This window comes from Fundulus heteroclitus, chromosome 12, assembly GCF_011125445.2.
Source record: "Fundulus heteroclitus isolate FHET01 chromosome 12, MU-UCD_Fhet_4.1, whole genome shotgun sequence".
In the NCBI taxonomy this organism is placed as follows: Eukaryota; Metazoa; Chordata; class Actinopteri; order Cyprinodontiformes; family Fundulidae; genus Fundulus; species Fundulus heteroclitus.
In genome coordinates this window covers 23,979,283-24,000,568 of record NC_046372.1, presented here as the reverse complement: position 1 = coordinate 24,000,568, position 21,286 = coordinate 23,979,283, and the positions used below count along the sequence as shown (strand labels likewise).

Below are 21,286 nucleotides of genomic sequence, written 5' to 3'. Positions count from 1 at the left end.
TCGACCCAGACACTTTCTTTAGTTTTATCTGCTGTGCTTGGTGTTCACTGGGATGTACTAAGGCTGCAATGACAAATTAAGAAAATATTTGGGGATTATTATCCAAAAAAATCACGTTTTCTTCTGTGTTTCAAGCTGTTTTTTTTTTATTATATTATTGACATTTTACTACAAAAGAAATTGGTCTGTGATTCCACACACCTAGAGTCGATGACGTCTGAATTATTGATATTAAGGGTTACTTTACTGTTTTTTGGCCATCTGCACCAACGTGTATCAGCTAGATTGTGAAATCTGCAACTCTAGCAATTAGCAAACTTGGACAGGGTTATTTTGTACTACATAGACATTCTTTGAAACACAGTTTTTAATCTGTAATGGTTTTATTTGGTTTGCACCCGTCGGGAACCACAGATTCAGAATAAAATCCTCATCCCAGAGGCGTGGAGACTAAAGGAAAAGCCATTGTGCTTTAAATCTGGGATTTCTCTGTCAGTGACTAAAACATTTAGATTCAAATCAATGTAAAAATCATTATATTCTTATGTTTTGCTTAACAGAATATGAAATCTATTGTGAAAACGACCTAATTATACAAGCTGTGTTTCTTTGTAGATGCTTGCTGTTTTTCTTAGAAGCTCGACTCAGCAGAGAAACTCGTCGTCCGTGTCATGAAACTGTGTTTAGTCACGGCTGTGAACCAATGAGGCGGCTAAGTCAGCATCACATGCATGATGAAATATTTGTGGTTAATTTTGGGTTTTTCCTTCATGGTTTAGAGAGAACAACCAGGAAAAAGGGAATGAATGCTGTGTTGGTGAAGCGCTGCGACCTGCAGAGAACACATTCATGCAGCTTCTGCACAGGCTGCAGCTTGCATTGTTGACCCTGTTATCCAGCCCGCTCTGTTTAGTAACCTGCTATTGTTGTTTGTGCACGGCCGCACACACGCGCACGCCGCTCACAAAGCGTGACTCAGGCTGCGACGGGCAAACACAACGAGCGGAGCCGGGTCACGCAGATGGCAGTGATTAAAGGCTTCGCGTCGGCTCCAGAATCGGCTCCCTCTAATCTGCTCTTTGAAAGCCGACCCCCGTCTCGTCAAAATGTCAACGTGGAGCAAGAATCCGCCGTTCCGGTTGGACTGAAACGTCTTAACTCGTCCCGTTTGCTCATTTGTGTTTTAGAGCTCGACGCAGGAGATCGGCGAGGAGGCGGAGGAGGATGCCATCTTCACCATCACGCTGAGGAAGATGCAGCTCCACCAGTCGGCCAGCAAGGGGCAGCGGTGGCTGGGCGTGGAGACGGACTCCGCCCTGAGCCTCTACGAGACGTGCAAGGTGCGGACCATCAAGGCCGGCACGCTGGAGCGGCTGGTGGAGTACATGGTGTCGGCGTTCAGGGGCAAAGACTCCACCTACGTCACCATCTTCCTCTGCACCTACCGCTCCTTCGCCACCACCAAGCAGGTGCTGGACCTCCTGCTCAACAGGTGAGGAGGAGATAGGAGAAATTCCACAATGGCTCTTCTTAACTTTGGCTCAAAATCCTAAAGCACACTGCAAAAAGGGAACTAAGAGTTAGTAAATTTTTCTTGAAATTAATGTATTTTTCCATGATTTAAGCATATAAATTACTAATTGCCAATGGAATAAGACTTTTGCACTTAAGATAAGATGATGGAGATGAAATGCTCCTAATTTAAGTGCAGAATATCTAATTATCTTATTTTAGGGTTAAAAATACTCACTCCATTGACAAATAGTCTTATTTACCTGCTTAAATCAAGGAAAAATACATTAATTTCAAGACAATTTTACTAACTTTTAGTTCCATTTTTGCAGTGCACCAACTAATGCTGTTAAACATGTATAATGAAAACATGGAGGATTTGGCAGTTTGGTGTTTTCATGGAATAATTGCATTGAATTTTTACAATAGAATGAAACTAAAAACACCTGTGAGATAGATATATATATATATATATATATATATATATATATATATATATATATATATTTTTTTTTTTTTTTTTTTTTTTTGTTGCTTTTCTTGTCGCTAGCTTGGAAACTGTCTGCTTTTCATAAATATTAACATCCCACTGAACAAAAATGTTTCCTGTTGTTGCCAATATCTTGTTTTTCTTTACTTTCAACTCTAAAAATAGAAATAAGGCGACGGTTCAACACATTTCCTCTGGTAGAGTTTAATTAAAAATTAGAAGTTGTCTTTTTGGCTCCGAACGGGTTTTATTTAGCTGGACTGAGGACAAAAACGCCTCTTTGGATTGTAAAGGTTGCAGAGCCCTGATCTAGAGCATCAATCAGCATGAAGACAGATTAGATTACACAGGAGATTTTAGATTCTAGATTTGCAGCAGGAAGGTCCTGGGTTCAAATCTGAGGGCGTTCAGCATGTCCTCCCTGTTCACAAACGGGTTTCCTCTGTTCGGGGTGGACATTTATCGTATTATTTTACCGTCATAGTAAAACATTTCCTGTTAGATAAGAGTTTGGCTTTATCATGACAACAATAAATTCTAATTAGCTGTCTGAAAACCCTGAAAACCGCCAATACTGTGATTTTTACTTTTTTTTTTTGCACCTTTGGTTCCTGGAGAGCAGCAATAAATATCAATGAATTCAAAAATCAAATTAATTATTGTTATTTTGTGGGGTTTAGCGTTTAAAAATAACACTACTTTATTGAAGCCTACTTTGAATTTTGTTTTGATATGTTATAAAATATATTTCTTAATCACAGCATTTGTGGTTAAGGGGCTATAATTATTGTGACGTGCAGTCACGGCCAGCAGTGACTTAAAAAAGAAGGCAAAAAGCTGTAAATAGTCACAAAAGTTCCACAAAATATTGTGATAAGATTTAAAGTCCCTATTCTCTGAGGACTCCCACTCTGAGGTTAATTGGTGTTGCTCAGGTGTGACAATGTGGCAGCTTGTGTGTCTGTGTTGCTGCAAAGACACATGGGTGTAGACGATAGATGGATTGGTTAACAGGAGGAAGTAGCTGGAAAAAAAAAGTAAATTTTCCCTAAAACTGCTCTCTTGTTCTTTCAGGTACGCCAAGCTGCAGAACGTTCCTGCTGCCTCTGCACACAGAGTCTCCCAGGACGACTGCACCGAGCTGAGAAAGTGAGTGGACAGCTCAAACTCCTCCGCAGGTCCACAGGAGACGCCGCTCAGACGCAGGGGGGGCCGTTTACCGCTTGGTCTGTTTATCAGTTTATTAGCTCATGAACTGAGGCGCTGTGAGGAACCAGTTTTAACTCCTTCCTAAAGTCCCACCTCCACCAAACGGCTCGCCGCTGACAGTCTTTGGTCTGGACGGATGCTCTGAGCTCTTTTCTAGACGTCTTCACGGCCCTCTGTTGGTGTCTGCACCCGGTTTGGCTCGTTTTCCATTTAATAATAATAATAGTAAAAATAATAATATATTTATTGTCATTGCACCATGCATTCCAATGAAATTTCAACCGTGTACCTGGTTAATGTGGTTATTGATAAGTGTTTGCAACAAAGGAGGAAGTGGCAGCTCATCACCTTGTTGTTGGTCTGGGGGGTGGGGGGGGGGGTTCAATAGAATATATCCAGTTGCTGTTGTGAGTTAGGCTGGATGATATAGAAAAAAAGGCATATTGATAAAATAAAAATCATGTTGATCAATGTCGATAATTATTTAAAAAAATTCAGAATATATATTTTGCTTAGCAACCTATTTTTTAGATAGAGACACAAACACTGAATTCAAACTAAACCCTTTATTTAACCAAATTTTTTACCAAAATTACAAGTTTTTAAAAAACAAAAAAAGAACGCGTGCTCTCTGAACTCTCTGAAGGGGGCGGAGCTTAGTTCCTGAATCTGCATTGTGATTGGTTGGGAGGATTTAATGACTTAATGTAATATTAACCTACATGGCTAGAATGCATAAAGAAGGAAAACTGTTATTCTATTGAACTTTTTATTGACCCTTTTTTCTATACAGCTATGCATACAGCTAGCTATCGATCGATAAATATTGTTATTGAATTATCGTCCAGCCTTAGTTGTAAGTGAGCAACAGTTTCCTGGCGTCACATTTTCGGTCAACTAGGTACTTTAGGGGCCAGGACCGTGGACCTGGTACTAAAACGGCGGTAAATGTGGAAAACGGCGGTAAATGTGATTTTAATCCACGCCTCGCGTTCGTCCCTTTGTTCCTCTCTGTGGGTTTTGTGGAGCTTCGGCCTCAGCCGGGTGGGTTTGTGCTGTAATTCACCAATAACATGTTTATAGCGGCGATAACCGGTTTAATTCGATGCAGACAGACGCCGTTCAGCGTGCGTCAGTGCGAGCGTTGCTTTATGGCGGTTAACGGGCTGTCCCTGTGTTCCAGCACCGTCTCGTCCATCCTGGGCGCCTGGTTGGACCAGTACTCCGAGGACTTCTGGAGCCCTCCGAACTACGAATGTCTGCACCAGCTGCTGACCTACCTCCGCCTCCACTTCCCCGGCTCGGACCTGGAGCGCCGCGCCCGCAACCTGCTGGCCCACTTCCACCGCCGACAGCAGTGTGAGCCCGATCCCGATGGTATGAAGGCAGGACAGAGCAGGGCAGGGGCTCCAACCAATGAAAGAGGCAGAAATTAAGCAGAGATTAAGCCTTAATGAGTCAGTTTTTTGCGCTTGTTTGCGTTCGGTTCTGCATGCTGCAGAGACGTAGATGAGCTTTAGGTGAGCAGGAGGTGCGTTCAGGGTCGAGCTCAGACGTTGTAAAGAAGAACGTCTCTTTCTGCTGCGCCTCCAGGGGAACACATCGGCTGCCCCTTCGCCACGCAGGAAGAGAGCGGCTTTGAGGACGAGCTTCCTGCCTTCAGCTTCCTGTCCTTTGACCCAATCACGGTGGCGGAGCAGTTCACGCTCATGGACGCGGTGAGGACGCCTTCCTTCCCTCGTCACATTCAGTCCGTTTCCACAGAGCAGCCGCTTTGATCCAGCTGGAAAACAGTTTTCCCTTTTAGCTACAGGTGGACCTGAAGTTTTCTGTGTTGTTTGCCCTTAAAATCAGCTGATATTTTTATGGTGGAGTGTAAAAATTCAGCTTATGCCAACATTATTCAGCTTCAGTTCATTTTATCGTATAGGTTTGGTATTTTATTGCATAAAATATGTGTTGATTGAAGCTTTCACAATAAAAGTTTCATTTCACTGGTGTTTAAAATCATCCAGTGTCTTATTGGGGTGTAAATCAACAGCTTTGTCACGATATGATGTGTGATGATACGATATTTCCTGATATAACGAAATCTGCTACGATTATATCAATATTATGCGCCCGTCCAAAACTATTAGTTACATTTACAACCCACAAAAAACAAATATGCTTTGACCATTTTATTTCTAAGCTCTTACAAGTATCAGGCATTTAATAAAAAAAAGCATTCTTCTAATTTTAAAATAATTATAGATCACCCATTCTCTATAGTCTCATGCCTGAATTTCAAAATAAAAGCGTGTTAAAAATGAAGATATAGATATTTTCATTTTGCGTCGATATAATTGTATCGTTAATCATTGGATCAATGTATTGTTACACCTCTACTGTATTACTTAAGCTATCTAACCTTATTTAAGGTTAAATACAAAATGCACCAGACTTTGTTGATCTGGTTGAGTGTAAAATTTCACCTTATTGTTTGGAAATGCCAACATTATTCAGCTTCAGTTAATTTAATCGTATAGGTTTGGTATTTTTTTGCATATTATTTTTCTGCCAAACATCTTTTGCATAAAATATGTGTTAAATGAAGCTGAACCTAACTCCCTTTCACAATAAAAATTTCACTTTCACTGGTGTTTAAAATCATCCAGTTTCTTATTGGGGTGTAAAACACCAATATTATCCGCCCGTCCAAAACTATTATTCACATTGATATCAACCCACAAAAAACAATTTTATTTCTAAACTCTTAACAAGTAAAAAATGATTCTGAAAACAATGATGAAAACTGATTCTGATCCTGAAAATAAAATGAAGTCGGTCTGAATTGTTGGGGCCGACACATCATGGAAGCCCTCCAGACTTACCAGAACCTAAAAGAATCGCTCCTAGCCCGGTTCTTACTCCGGCTGACGTCCCGTCTCTCCCCGTCTGTCCAGGATCTGTTTAAGAAGGTGGTGCCGTACCACTGCCTGGGCGGCATTTGGTCTCAGCGGGACAAGAAGGGCAAGGAGCACCTGGCTCCCACCATCAGAGCCACCGTGGCCCAGTTCAACTCGGTGACCAACTGCGTGATCACCACCTGCCTCAGCAACCCGGCGCTGAAGCCCAACCAGAGGGCCCGCTTCATCGAGAGGTGGATCGACGTGGCGCGGGTGAGCCGCTCCCGCCGTCTTTATTTCCACTAATCCCAGGTGCTTTTACTGACCAATTACCAACGAAGGGGCAGACATTTCCCAACACAGATATTCACACTGCAAAAAGGGCACTGAAAGTAAGTAAAATTTTCTTGGAATGTGTGTATTTATCCTAGATTTGAGCAGCTAAATAAAACTATTTGCCAATGGAATAAGATTTTTGCTCTTAAAATAAGAACAACTCATCTCCATCATCTTATTTCAAGTGCAGGATATCTATTTATCTTATTTTAGGGGTAAAAATACTCATTCCATTGGCAAAAAATCTTATTTAGCTGCTCAAATGAAGGAAAAATATACTAATTTCAAGAAAATTTGACTTACTTTGAGTTCCCTTTTTGCAGTGCAGTAACTGGGTTTGAGGACAGGTGAGCTGCACAGACCCGTGTCAGACTCATGAGGTCCTCTTTATTGGTACCAGAGAGTCCAGTTAGGTTCTGGATCTAAATTCAGGATAAAATTACGACTTCAGAGACAGAATTAGAAAAGCTTCCCTTCGTAAATGATGATACAACAAAACTAAGAGTTTCAGCTCACTACAAAAATGGATCTAAAAATATGTAAAATGTTCTTAAAATGAGTTTATTTGTCCTTGATTTGAGCAGGTAAATAAGATTATTTGCCAATGGAATGAGTATTTTGACCCCTAAAATAAGATAATTAGATATAATGCACTTGGAATAAGTTGATGGAGATGAGTTGTTCCTATTTTAAGTGCAAAAATCTTATTCCATTGGCAAGTCATCTTATTTACCTGCTCAAATCAAGGACAGATACACTCATTTTAAAAACATTTTACTTATTTTAAGTTCCGTTTTTGCAGTGCTTTCTGTCTTCATATTAAACCAATGACGACTTGTCTAGACATTAAAGGTTTTACTGAAAAAGTTGCTTCTGTTCATCGTCTGCATTGAAGCAACTTAGTTGTAGTTTCCACCTCTCTACCGTATAAAACATTTTATGCTATATAACCAAATATACTGCTTAGAAAAAATCAAAGGAGCACTTTTTGATCTGAGTTTAATATCAAGTCCAGGGTTGTTGTTCTGGTCGGTTCAGCAGTAGAGGGACCCAGAAACAGGAGCGGTTCTGCAGGAGGAGGCCACAGACATTTGGATCAGAGTCACTGTTGGTACCGGGAGGCGACGCCTGGACCCTGCAGAGGATGCAAACTAAAGCTACTGAGGACCGTTTAGAGTCGCTGCAGTGACATTTCAGCAGACTTTGACCAGCCTGCAGCTTTCAGTTGTTCTGTTTCACTTTCTCTGTGACTCAGATTGAGCCGTCTGGGGTTTGATGGTTCTCATTTTCAGCTGTGTGCGTTTAATTTGAGCAGTGAACATCACAGAGAGCATGAATGCACGATGCATACATCATTAGCTAAGATTACAGGCAGTTAGTCGATACACTGCAAGAAATGGAACTAAAAGTCAATTTGTTTTTAGATTTGTGTATTTGTCCTTGATTTGAGCAGGTAAATAAGATGATTTGCCAATGGAATGAGTATATTTACCCCTAAAATAAGATAATAAGATATACTGCACTTGAAATAAGATGATGGAGATGAGTTGTTTGTATTTTAAGTGTAAAAATCGTATTCCATTGGCAGATCATTTAAATTAGCTGCTCAAATAAAATGCAAATACCCTAGTTTCACAAAAATTTGACTTTTAGTTCCCTTTTTGCAGTCTATGCATATTGTGCGGCACTTTACTCTGGAAGATGTTGACGACGTGTCGATTATTTGTCACACTGTTCTAAATATTTCATCGTTTTAAACCTGTTTGTACTTTTTGACTCACTTTTTAGGATGTTTTCTTATAAATGAAAATTTTCCAAATCTGCCGTTTGTTTTCGTCTCACCGGATCGTTGTTCCCATCAGGAGTGCCGGATCCTGAAGAACTTCTCCTCTTTGCGAGCCATCCTCTCTGCCCTGCAATGCAACGCCATCCACCGCCTGAAGAGGACGTGGGACGAAGTTTCTCGGTAGGTTTTTGGTGCTCTTGATTTTAGTCGATTCCTTTGGTGGTTTTCAGACTCCTCACCTCTGCGTCTGCTCACAGGGAAAGCGTCAGAACTTTCCGCGAGCTCTCCGAGATCTTCTCCGACGACAATAACTACTCCTTGAGTCGAGAGCTGCTGGTGAAGGTGAGCCTCATCCTCCAAACACCACAGACGTGTAAATATGCTCAAAGAAAAGATAATGAGCTAAATGTAATACTGGCAACTAAGAGTTAGCTCTTTTTTTTATATATAGTTATATTTTTCGTACTACAAGTCGCACTTTTTTTCATAGCTTGGCCGATCCTGCGACTTGTATATAATCTTAAATGGCAATTCATCTTGACCAACATGAACCAGGGAGTAAACATTACCATCTATAACCACAAGAGGGCGCTCTAGGCCCGTGCTATACTATATGCAGCCCTTGCACCATTTAATTGATGAATTAATTAATTAATTAATTGAAAAATTAACTCAGACAAAAAAGACTGAACACATGTTTGATGTTTCACTGTTTCAGTCGGCATTCGCGCAGCGCAGCGTTGTGTGGTGCAGCTTATTGGTTGTCTGTGAAGCTAATAGCAGCTTGCGCTAGCTTACAGCTCTGTTATCCAGGCGGGTTACAACTTTACTGATGGACTGAGCTTTATGTTGTTCTGAAACATCCATGTCGTACTGTTAGCTTAGCACGTAGCACCGTTACGCTCACGGTCTAATTTCAGCGTAATTTGCCCGAAATGCTCTGATGAGAACTTTTCAGGTTGGAGTTTCTGGCTTCTTATGCTAATTTACTGCATTCATCCTCCCAGGTATGTTCCAGGTTATTCAGCCGATTGTGGATGCAGCTGAGTGGTTGAATAAATTGGCTTTACCAGATTAAATGTCAGTTTTTAGTCTTGGATTGTGTGAAAAACATTTCTAAATGGGTGCGATTTATAGTCCGGTGTGACTTATATATGTTTTTTTTCCTCTTTATGACGCATTTTTTGACTGATGCGACTTATAGTCCGAAAAATAAATTATGATGAAATAATGAAAAACTGTAAATGTTCTGCTGATATCAGCACTTCTAAAGGTTTTTGCTGCCATTTCAGGAAACATTGAAGAATAATTTAATCATGATTAAAAACAATCGTCGACTCTAGCAGAAATAAATTGCAGCTAAACTCTGAGGGAACCTTGTTTTTTCATTAAGGTAGAAACGCCTCAGTTTTAACCTTAAACAACAAATCATCAGTGTGTGTGTTAAACAACAGCTGAGTGGACAGCAGCAGGATGTGAACTTTCCCCCCCGCAGCAGCTGCAGGGGGAACAGCCTGCAGACTGGAGGGACTCCAGCTTAGTGTTCCTGTGGGTCTAAACTGGGTTCCTGGCTTGGATCTGGCCTTCTCTGACGTCGTCTGGCTGTTTAAATACAGCTAAAAGTGCAAATGCAGCAGGAGTTGATGCACACGGAGACGGTCGTGATGACAACCGTCTGTTTGACCCGTCCTTGTCCAAGGGAAACGCACAGAGTGCCAGAAATAATGATAATATGCCCTGCCAGCAGGGGGAGTTTCCTAGGAAACTAGCATTATTTATAGCAATGGCTGTTCACAGGCCAGCAGTCGGTCTCATTATGTGATAACTTGTGCAGAAATCCCTCGGTATCTATGACAGAAACTGTGAAACATGATCAAACTGCTTTTATTTGAAACAGAACAGACGCAACATTAAGTCTTACTCCTGCTAAATGATTGTAACATATTCATTAGTTGGACGCACAGACTTAATAAAAAACTACTTAATTCATTAGTAGTTTCCAGTAGAAATATCTTCTAAATGCAGAATGTTACACCAGTTTGTTGCTCTGTATTTGTGATTGTAATAAGCTGACATTAGCTGGTTAATTAGTCAAGATATTTGATCCATTTGGCTGCAGTTGTAGCTTGATAACTGCTTATTTTTCTTATTTACCCTTTATTTCACCAGGAAAGCCTCGTTGAGCTCGAAATCTCTTTTCCAGGAGTGTCCTGGCCCAGACAGCAGCAAAACAAACAAGTTTCAAACAAACTAAATTAAATAATTTAGTTTGTAAATTTAAAAATTTAGTTTGTAAATTTAAAACAACATAAAAAAAATACAATAAATTTATAAAATCCCCAAATCAAGCGAAATATTTACAGACAGGTGTAGCTCTGTCCAACTCATCCAGCATTTTCTAAAAAAAACCTTCCTGTTGTTTTAAAATGGTTTTGCCTAAAGAATAATCACGGGTTCTAAACTACAACTAATAACTGTGACTGTTATTGACAAAAAATATTTCTAAACAGCCGAATTCGTCTTTTCTGTACTTAAGTATTGGAGCCGCCCTCCAGCACAGTGACAGCTTGCAGCGACATTGAAGAGATTTGGCATTGAAAAATTAAACATTGAAAAGTCAAACATTTAGAAAGTAAAAACTTATATTTTCATTTTATGCTGCAGTTTTATTCATTGAGATGTTTTCAGTGTCACTGCAGACAGGCCTGTGCTGGGATTAAGAATCAACGGAAAATTCAACGTTATTCCAATTAAAGCTGAACTATATCTACCTTGGTTTGTCAGTGATGATCATTTCTAGTTTATTGATCTGAACCAAACATCCTAGAGTATTTATTTCTATATAAATAAGACTTTTTAGACATATTTTTAAATTGCTTTGTTAAAGGTGTGTGACCGTTGGTCTTGTGGATGATTCTGAATCATACTGCTCAGCTGGGCAAAGGGAAAATCCGAATAATCTGATTTAATAACCTAATTTGTGGCGCTGCTACAGATGTCTCCAGTCTGACCATCTGGAGCCACTTTCCTCAGCAGTGCCAGGAAAGCCGGAGTGAGCTCAGGATCACATATTTGTAACCGGAGCAGGGAACCCCCGCTGACGTCAGCGGCTGTAGATAACGCCTCCGAAGGTCCGACCTCAGGGCGTCGCCTGTTTTTCTTCCTATCTTCCCCGACCGGGCGTAAAGAGAGCTGCAAACACTCTCTGGGTCGTGGATTTCCTCCCACTTTCTCTCTAAGGCGTCATCAGATCCCCCCCTGCCCCCCGCGTCTGGTGATTGCATGACCTGGTTTGGTCAAAACAGTTTGTGAGCGAAGGTTAAAAAACAACATGAATCTTGGAGACGTAAGAATTCACAGACGACAGATTTGTTGTTGTTTTTTTAAAGAAGGAAAGCTTTTCTTTTTTTATCTACAACCTAAATGACTCCACTCTGTAATCATTGGAATAAGCTGGAAAGAAACGTTAACCTTCATTGAAAAACTCAACTTATTTAATTACATTTTATTTATATAGCACCAATTAACAACTCATGTCATCTAAAGGCTCTTTCTAAAGTCAGACTCCATCAGATCCTCCAGGTTGGTCAGAAAGTTTCCTCTCTAAGGAAACCCAGCAGGTTGCATCAAGTCTCTCCAAGCAGCATTCACTCCTCCTGAAAGAGCGTAGAGCCACAGTGGACAGTCGTCTGCATTGTTGATGGCTTTGCAGCAATCCCTCATACTGAGCATGCATGAAGCGACAGTGGAGAGGAAAACTCCCCTTTAACAGGGAGGAGAACCTCCAGCAGAACCAGAACCAGGCTCAGTGTGAACGCTCATCTGCCTCCACCCACTGGGGCTTAGAGAAGACAGAGCAGAGACACAGAAAGCTCAGAAGCTCACATTGACCCAGGAGTACTTTCTATGTTAGAGAAGACAGAGCAGAGACACAGAAAGCACAGAAGCTCACATTGACCCAGGAGTACTTTCTAAGTTAGATGGTAATAGTGGATGATCTGCCTCCCCTGATGATGTCACAGCTAACAGAACGCCAGACCAGGTGTACCTTCTATGAAGAGAAAAATGACAGAGAACAAAAAGTTAAAAGATGAAATAACAACAAACAATGCAGATTGGAGAGCAGTAGGAGAACTCAGCAGAGTGAGAGAAATAGACCCTGATGTCCTCCAGCAGCCTAAGCCTATAGCAGCATAACTATAGAGATAGCTCAGAGTAACATGAGCCACTCTGACTATAAGCTTTGTCACAAAGGAAAGTTTTTAGCCTGGTCTTAAACTAGTCTTATAGTCTGGTCTTGTGTTTATTATCATGAATTATTTGTAGGTTTCCGTTTATAGAAGATGGATGGAAAACCTCCCCTGGATTTAAACGACTGTATTTTCCCTTCGGAGGAGTTTTCTTACTTCCGTTCTGGAAGCTAAAAAGCCTTGAAACGCTTGAAAAAGTCTCGGTCTTGAGTATTTTCCAGGTCTGGATAAGTAAGGGAAAGTTCTTCAAATGTTTCCACTCTGTGGTTTTTGTTCATTCCTGCTTTAAAGCTGCGACCCGTTTAGCGTAGGAAGAGCCCGGATGGTGAGGACAGCACAGGGGGACGCCGTCCACCAGATCTCCAGACTCAGGGACAGCTTCTTCCCCCGAGCCGTGAAAGCAATCACCCTGCTGTAGAAACACATCCCATCCCCCCCCCAGAACCCAGACACACACTGACCCTCCCCCCCCCCTGCCACACTCACCCCTGCAGACTGGACTTCCACTCGCTGCACTTTATTTACACGTTATCTGCATTTCTATGTGGATAGTTTTCATCTAAGGGTGTTTTTTATATATTTTTTAAATAGTTTTATTAGTTTTTTACATGTTATATGTGGGGCTCTTTTGTTTTTTGATTCATAACGATGAAGACTCTTGATTCTGGGTCAGGAAGTAGACCTAAAGCTGGATGAGACTTCTGGAAATGTGCGTCTGGAACAGTTTGGAGTTTGGCTTCGTTTTACTAACGGGTCACAAAGCTGTTGGAGCTGCAGCGTCTCACTGGAGACATTTCAGGATCAGGAACATGAAGGCATCTCCGCCTTCCTCTTTGGTTTCTCCTCCTCCTGCAAAAACTCCAGATTCAACCCTCGAGTGTTCGGAGTCTGATCCGATCCAACGGGGGAAATATTTCACAGAATGAGCTGAAACCGGTTGTTTTCTGTGGATTTTTTTTTCTTTCCAGCAGCCCTACAAATGAAACGTTAACACTTTCTGTCTTATTTTTCTCCCTGTTCCTGCAGGAGGGCACCTCCAAGTTTGCAACCTTAGAGATTAACCCCAAACGAGCTCAGAGGAGACACCAGCAGCAGAGAGACCTGGTGAGAGCCGGTTCCCCTGAAGATCAGCGTTTAGCGCATCTCCAGAAAGGCTGGGCAGTGGTGCCATCTAGTGGTGGGAGAGGTTACTGCACCCCATCCTGTTAACTGCCTCTTTATTTCTAGATATAAAAAGCTCTGAGTTTTTTTTGTCTCGTTGGTTTCATTCAAATCTACAAAGCTAATTTTCTCAGAAATGCTCGTCTGCCAACGGTCAGCCAGTTTATCTGCTGCATGTTTGAGTTTTCTGTTGTTCTGGACAAAGTGTCCTGGTTTGTTCCTGCACTAATTATCCCTCTGCTAACAGGGAGTCATGCAGGGGACCATTCCCTACTTGGGGACATTCCTGACGGACCTGGTGATGATGGACACTGCCATGAAGGATTACACGGAGGTCAGCCATGTTTCTCTTTTTTACGTCCTAACCATAGACATAATATAAGAGTAGACGCGTCATTGGGCGGGTTCTGCCTATGCTGCGATGCGTCAGAGCGTCCGCCATCTTAAATGTGGCAAATCTGCAGTTACTCAGTCACTTAAACAGTATCAGAAGGACTTTAATCTCTGAATATACTTTGTATTCGTAGTATTTTTGTTTTTGTTATATTACAAGTTTATTTTCGTATCCCTTTAGCTTCATTCTCCTGAATTTATTCTCCTAAAGAATAAAAATATTTAAAATGATCTAACCTGGCCATATTACTCCAGGAGTGAAATAATTCTGCAAAATGTGACTATTCTGGAAATGTTCCCCCTTAATTCTTATAATATGATAATATCATAACATTATCACTTTTGTGTGTTTTTATTTCTTTTTTTTTTACTTGATTGTCCTAGGACTTTTTTTTCTCATATTATTAATTTTACCTCTTTAATACTCCCCCAAATTTTCTGTTCCTAAAGGTTCACATGTGACACGGTTTTATGAAATAATGAAGACCACAATGTTTAGATTTAACAAATTGATCCTTATATTCATAACACATACACACACACAAATATATATACACACACAAATATATATATATATATATATATATATATATATATATATATATATATATATATATATATATATATATATATATATATATATATATATACACACAAATAGTGAAATCAGCCCGAATACATTTCCATGCAGCACAGGAATGAGGCATCTTCTCTGATCCACGTTCATTACAACTGAACTTTTTTCTGCCACATACAATATGGCGGTGACGTTGACGTGAGAGCCTGCGCCCTATGACGCGTCTACGTATATATGTCTGTGGTCCTAACCACGAGGTTCTTACGCTGTCAGAAAATAAACAAATGTCTTTGTGGTTGATTTCCAGGAGAGAAACTCTTTTGTGATACCAGACCTTAAAGAGGAAACACACCGGACGCGTACAAAGCAGCAAACGCGTATCCTACGCTTAGCTTTTCATTTTAATCAGTCGATAAATTTACACCAGAAGCATAATACGCGCGTATTTACGCTACGCGACGCCAAAATTAGATTAAAGTTCTAAATTCATATGTGTTTACGCTCCTGTTTGGCAGGGAATAAACAGAAAAACAACGTCCTGGGTCAAAGTTGGCTTCTAGAAATATCCCAAAAGTCGAGTCTTAAGGAGGTAGAAGTCACCTTGTTGACGCTGCTGATTGATGGGATCATCGTAACAGTTCGTTAGCTGGAGGAAGGAATGATGCTGTTTCCATGTGTCTATAGTTATCTATAGCCGCTGTGGTTCTTTGCAGCGTCTGGTGTGAATTTACGCTTTTAAAAACCCGGCGCTAAAGTTATTCTTACGTTACGCTCCCGGTGTATTTCCTCCTGAAGAGGCACCAAAGTCTACTGACAGATTTAAATAACGTGCCGGAGCCCTGCTGCCATGACAGAGTCTAGTTTCTAACTTTTCTGATGTGTTTTTTTTATTCTCCTGTTTTTCTCTCAGGGCGGCCTGATCAACTTTGAGAAGAGAAGAAAGGTAAATCTGAATTTCCTGTTTCAAAGCTTCTAATCGATTGAAGCGCGTGTTGAAGGTCCTCTGCAGGAGACGCTCCAACTCTGGGTTCTCCTTCTGTTCCTGCAGGAGTTCGAGGTGATCGCTCAGATCAAGCTGCTCCAGTTGGCCTCCAACAACTACAGCTTCACTCAGGACAGCCACTTCAGGGAGTGGTTCGCCGCCGTGGAGAAACTCAGCGAGGCAGAAAGGTAACGGGGGGGGGGGGGAGATCCTCACTGCTTCAGTCCAGCTTTTAAATGTTAGCTTTGTTTTTAAATAAACCATAAATGAACGAGGATCCAAAGCATCTCTGGAGCAAATCGTTTAAAATGTTTTCTGTAGTTTTTAATCAGAAAGTTCTGATCCAGATGAACCCAGAGAGGCAGCGAACGCTTTAAAGACGTTTAAAGATGATGATGTTACAGGAATGAACAGGAAATCAAACTTTAAATATTAGACAGTTGATAAGAAGCAATAATTCTGACCCTACATTAACTCTAAATCTATAAGGCAACACAGTTGGAGCTTAAATGAGGACCAGTTAATTAAATCTACTTTTATATAAAATGGGAATTTGCAATAAATATTATGTAGACCAGACTGGCAGATAATAAATACAACAAAGTAAAATGTTATGACCAGAAAACGGGTATTTTCTAAATTAATTTAAATCATGAATACGTCTTTATTAGCAGAGTCCTCATAACGTCTCCTGTAATGTTTAAACACGTCTTCAGTTATGCGCGGCAAAAACAAATATAAAGCTCATAAAAAAATGCAACAACTTGTTTTTTACTACTTTAGTTTGTGGCATTAACTTTAGTGCAAACTAACTGTGTGACTGAGACATGTGTAAAGAGGAACAGAGATCATCCGTCCATTTTTCAAAATAAAACGTTCAGATTCTGATAAAAAATAAAATGGAAATATAGTAAGATAATTTTTCTGTGCAGCCCCCAGGACCGGGACTGGTCCAAGTGTCGGGGACTGTTTATGTAGGTTTCTGGGAAAATTTGCATTTTTTTGTGTGTGAAGGAATCAAATTTAAACCTAAATGTTAGATTTTCTTTTCTTGATACTACATTTGATGTAATTAGTCTGAAAAGTAGCCTTTTTATCCTGTTTTGCTTTATTTCAATTTCTAAATATTTTTTCTGAACCTCTAAAATTGTTAAACTGTGAGAAATGAAACACGGAGCAAAAATATTATTAAAAAAAATAAAACAGTATAATGCTCTGAAATCCTTATGCCAAAATGTGTAAATTATACTTCCTAATTACAATTTTAAGAAATTGTGTTCTTTCATACATATTTTACGTGAAAATATACACTATATGAATCCAAAATTGTTTATATACATGTTAATATAACCCCAGAGGATCTTATAGCACAGTTTATCCCTAATGTTACACAAATAAGCAGAAAATTCAAACGTTGTAATGATCTGGATTAATTTTTAAAATTTAAACACAACTACTCTAATTTCCCTCTGGGAAAAATAAAGTATTTTTGAATTTAAATTGATCTATGCTACTTTCTCTTAATCTATTCAATTCAATTCAATTTTATTTATATAGCGCCAAATCATGAAACATGTCATCTCAAGGCACTTTACAAAGTCAAGTTCAATCATATTATACAGATTGGGTCAGATTATACAGATTGGTCAAAAATGTCCTATATAAGGAAACCAGTTGATTGCATCAAAGTCCCGACAAGCAGCATTCACTCCTGGGGAACCGTAGAGCCACAGGGAGAGTCGTCTGCATTGTCCATGGCTTTGCTGCAATCCCTCATACTGAGCAAGCATGAAGCGACAGTGGGAAGAAAAACCACCCATTAACGGGAAAAAAAAACTTCCGGCAGAACCGGGCTCAGTATAAACGGTCATCTGCCTCGACCGACTGGGGTTACAGAAGACAGAGCAGAGACACAACAAGAGAGACAAAAAAGCACAGAAGCACACATTGATCTAGTAATCTGTTCTACATTAGATGGTAATAGCGGGTCTTATTATTATATAAAAACTTGGTTTAGGCGATCAATTGTTTTGCAGGTTTAACAAAATAAAGATAATGTAGACGAGCTGGTTCTGCCCCTGTAATTGATATTTATTCATTCTTTTGCACTGTTTTTGCACAACGTCACTATCAGTTTATTTATATATATATATATATATATATATATATATATATATATATATATATATATATATATATATATATATATATATATCTGGAGCATGTAACGAAAGTAATTTCTCTCTGGGATTATTAAAGTATCTCTGATTCTGGTTCTGGTACCATCCTGGCCCGGCTAACACGTCTGACTTCCCCCCCCCGCAGCTACAACCTGTCCTGTGAGATCGAGCCTCTGTCGGAGTCGGCCAGCAACACGCTCAGAGCCAAGAAGAACGGCGGCATCATGAAACGGTGGAGCGAGTCAGTCCTTCTCAGCTCCTTCATTTGGGTTTTTATGTTTTTACGTCTCCATGAAAACCTAACCTCCCGTCTCCCGTTTGCTCGTCCAGCCGGCAGCTGACGGAGGCCGGCTGCAGCGGCGGCGGCGCCGGCTCCCATTCCAAGTCCTTCGACCACTCCCACTACCGGCCGTACCAGGGGGGGGGCGGCGACAGCGGCGACGCCCTCAGCGTCACGTCCGTCAGCTCCAGCGGCTCGGACCTGGAGGACGTCAACACCAGCTTCCTGTCCGACTCACCGGAGGGACACGAGAGGAAGGTGAGGAGGTCGGGGGTGAAAGGTCACCAGGAGCGCGACCCCGGTTGGTCCGCTGCCGCCTTTTAAATCGGGTCGTTTGTGTTCGCAGACGTCGACGCCGTCGGTGAAGCTCACCGTGTCGGCTTTGGGGAGAGACGCTCCGGCGGCGGAGACGACCTCCACGGTAACGACTTCAGTGTTTTCCCTCCTTCACCATGAAGTCCTGGTAGAACCAGGCAGGCGGTTCTGGTTCTGTCCCACCGGCAGGACGTGGACCAGCCGTGAAAAAAACCAAAAAAATGAAACGCTCTGAACTGATTGCTCTGGGTTTTTATGTCGTTGCATGACAGAAAGCCGGCGAGGCTGTAGCCTGCGAGCCGGCGTCAGTAACGCCTGTCCAGTGTCCTCCTCAGTTCTGGGAGTCCACGTCTCTGTCCTCCCTGGACACCTCCGGCATGGGCTCCAGCTCCGGCTCCGCCTCGGGCTCCAGCAGCACCTCCTCCTCCTCCGTCTCCTCCTCCACGCCGCTGTCCGCCTCACGCTCCCACAAGCGCTCGGTGTCGGCGGTGTCCAACTACTCGACGCTGTCGCTGCCGCTCTACAACCAGCAGGTGGACGACTGCTGCATCATCCGGGTCAGCCTGGACGTGGAGAACGGCAACATGTACAAGAGCATCCTGGTGAGCGCAGCGCCGTCCTCTGATTGGTTGGTTGGTTTTTATCCGGCGAACGCCTCGGTGACGCCGCCGGATGTCGTTTCAGGTGACAAGTCAGGACAAGACTCCGGCGGTGATCAGGAAGGCCATGATCAAACACAACCTGGAGCGGGAGAAAACCGAGGACTACGAGCTGATGCAGAAGATCGCCGAGGACAAAGGTGAGCGCTTTTTAATCCCTGACAAAATTAACGTGTTTTTTACTGCGTTTTTATTGACCAAATATGAAGGAACATGGTGCATGAAATGCTCACAAATAAAACTCCCTTTGCGCTGCACTGCAAAAAGTGAACTAAAAGTAGGTAAAATCCTCTTGAAATGAGTGTATTTTTCTTTGATTCGAGCTGGTAAATCATTCTATCTGCCAGTGGAATAAGATTTTTGTACTTAAAATAAAAACAATTCATCTCTATCATCTTATTTCAAGTGCAGTATATCTAATTATCCTATTTTAGGGGTGGAAATTCTCATTCCATTGGCAAATAGTCCTATTTAGCTGCTCAAATCAAGGGAAAATACACAAATTTTAAGAAAAAATTACTTCCTTTTAGTTCCCTTTTTGCAGTGTGGTACCCCTAAATTTAATCAAGTTGCCTTCAGAAGTGTCCTAATTTTAAAACAACCAGCATCATAGAGACCAGGGAACCCAGCAGACGGGTCAGAGAGGAGGTTCTGGTCCAGTTTACAACACGGTCAGGTTCTACAACAACATCCAGAGCTCTGATCATCATCTGGACCTGGAGAGAGGATGGACCACCTACCAGATCTGGCCTCTAGGGAAGAGCAGCTGAAGAAAGTCCCGACCTAAAATTCAACTGTGGCAAGACTTAAAATCTGATGGTTACAGATTCTGGCCTCACAGTCTGACTAAGCTTGAGATGTTTTATGAACAACAAACATGTCAGTCTCTAGATGGCCAGGAGAATAGTGCTACTTCAGAGGAAGCATAAATTCTGCTGACGTTTTCTCTGCACGTCTCATTTCTGCGCAGAACGTATGCGAGTCAATCATAAAGCGACCTTAAAAGTCTGGATCTAGAACGTTCCAGGTGGATTGGGTCTGTGTGAAGAGCCGTTATAGATATGGCTGGACGATAAAGGAAAAAAAGCATATGGATAAAACAGAAATATTGATAATTATCAACAAATTCAAGACATATTTTAAGTGCAGCTCTGAACTTTTCATGCCGTTGCTTAGCAACCTGTTTTTAGATAAAGACACAAACACTGAATTCAAACTCAACCCTTTATTCAAATAACTTTTTACCAAAACTGCAAGTTTTTATAAAGGAAAAAAGAACGTGTACTCTCTGATCTCTTTCAAGGGGGCGGGGCTTTGTTCCTGGGTCTGCGTTGTGATTGGCTGGGAGGATGTAATGATGTAATATTAACCTACATGGTTAGAATGCAAAAAGTAAAACCGCTATTCTATTGAACTTATTGACACTTTTTTTTTTAATATCATCGATAAATAGTTTTAGAGACAGTTTTTACCCGACAGCAATAACAAAACTAAATGCAACCAAAAATAACCATTAATTATCATGGATGATATGTGTGAGAATGTGCTATTTTTTATTTATTAGTTGTTTTTATCAGTTATTTGTTACTTATATTGTGTGTAAATTGTGGGACAGAGATTTATTATTTATTATTTTTTTTAAACATATGCACTGGATCGATTACCTGACTCCGCCAGATAGATTTGCTCCGCATATCCATCTGGAAACCTTCCGTTGAAGTAATTTTGGGAAGGGGCGAAAATACTGGTCAGCTGATTGGCCTATGTTGGTGATAGACGGGCCAAATAAACCAATCAGATTCGTCGTCGCTCTGTTACGAGCGACGACGAAAACACAACCACAAGCCAAGCTACTCTTGCTGCTGCAAGTAAAGGCTCGTTAGCTCAGCAGAGAAATACTCTGTAATTCTGATAAAACTTGCTCGATAGCCACGCTAACGCTAGTTTCATCGGCTGAAGCCGCCATGTTCTTTAGACTGAACTGTCGCGCTCCTCGTTGCGTCACACCTCAACCTGCCTCAAAGCCAACGCTGATTGGACGTTCGTTTGGTGAACGGCTCCAAATTTTCTTTAACGGAGAGTATCCAGACTGATCTGCGAGTGAAACCTTGAAACCTCGCGAGATCAGGGTGGTCTCACGAGGCTACTGGATCGATGGCACTTTTTATATTTCGTTGTTCTTGTGACAATGACAATAAAGTTTTCATTCATTCATTCATTCATTCATTCAAATAGTTATTGAATTATCATCCAGCCCTGTGGATCTGT

The 21,286-nt window shown here is 41.2% G+C and overlaps 1 protein-coding gene across 8 annotated transcripts in view; it reads left to right on the top strand.

Annotated features, from left to right (window-relative positions):
- The window catches only part of LOC105924144 (ral guanine nucleotide dissociation stimulator), a 75,032-nt gene that overhangs the window by 49,849 nt on the left and 3,897 nt on the right, over positions 1–21,286 (top strand). For 4 of the 8 annotated variants that reach the window (XM_036144325.1, XM_036144324.1, XM_036144323.1 and 1 more), the window contains exons 2-17: positions 1,188–1,492; positions 3,077–3,151; positions 4,395–4,588; positions 4,805–4,929; positions 6,157–6,372; positions 8,298–8,401; positions 8,479–8,563; positions 13,498–13,575; positions 13,880–13,966; positions 15,513–15,545; positions 15,651–15,772; positions 17,910–18,005; positions 18,095–18,302; positions 18,391–18,465; positions 18,632–18,961; positions 19,044–19,158. In XM_036144325.1, coding sequence (XP_036000218.1) covers positions 1,188–1,492; positions 3,077–3,151; positions 4,395–4,588; positions 4,805–4,929; positions 6,157–6,372; positions 8,298–8,401; positions 8,479–8,563; positions 13,498–13,575; positions 13,880–13,966; positions 15,513–15,545; positions 15,651–15,772; positions 17,910–18,005; positions 18,095–18,302; positions 18,391–18,465; positions 18,632–18,961; positions 19,044–19,158 — 2,248 coding nt within the window. The remainder of the gene's footprint in view (positions 1–1,187; positions 1,493–3,076; positions 3,152–4,394; positions 4,589–4,804; positions 4,930–6,156; positions 6,373–8,297; positions 8,402–8,478; positions 8,564–13,497; positions 13,576–13,879; positions 13,967–15,512; positions 15,546–15,650; positions 15,773–17,909; positions 18,006–18,094; positions 18,303–18,390; positions 18,466–18,631; positions 18,962–19,043; positions 19,159–21,286) is intronic. The other 4 variants (XM_036144320.1, XM_036144319.1, XM_036144322.1 and 1 more) reach the window with 4 other exon arrangements.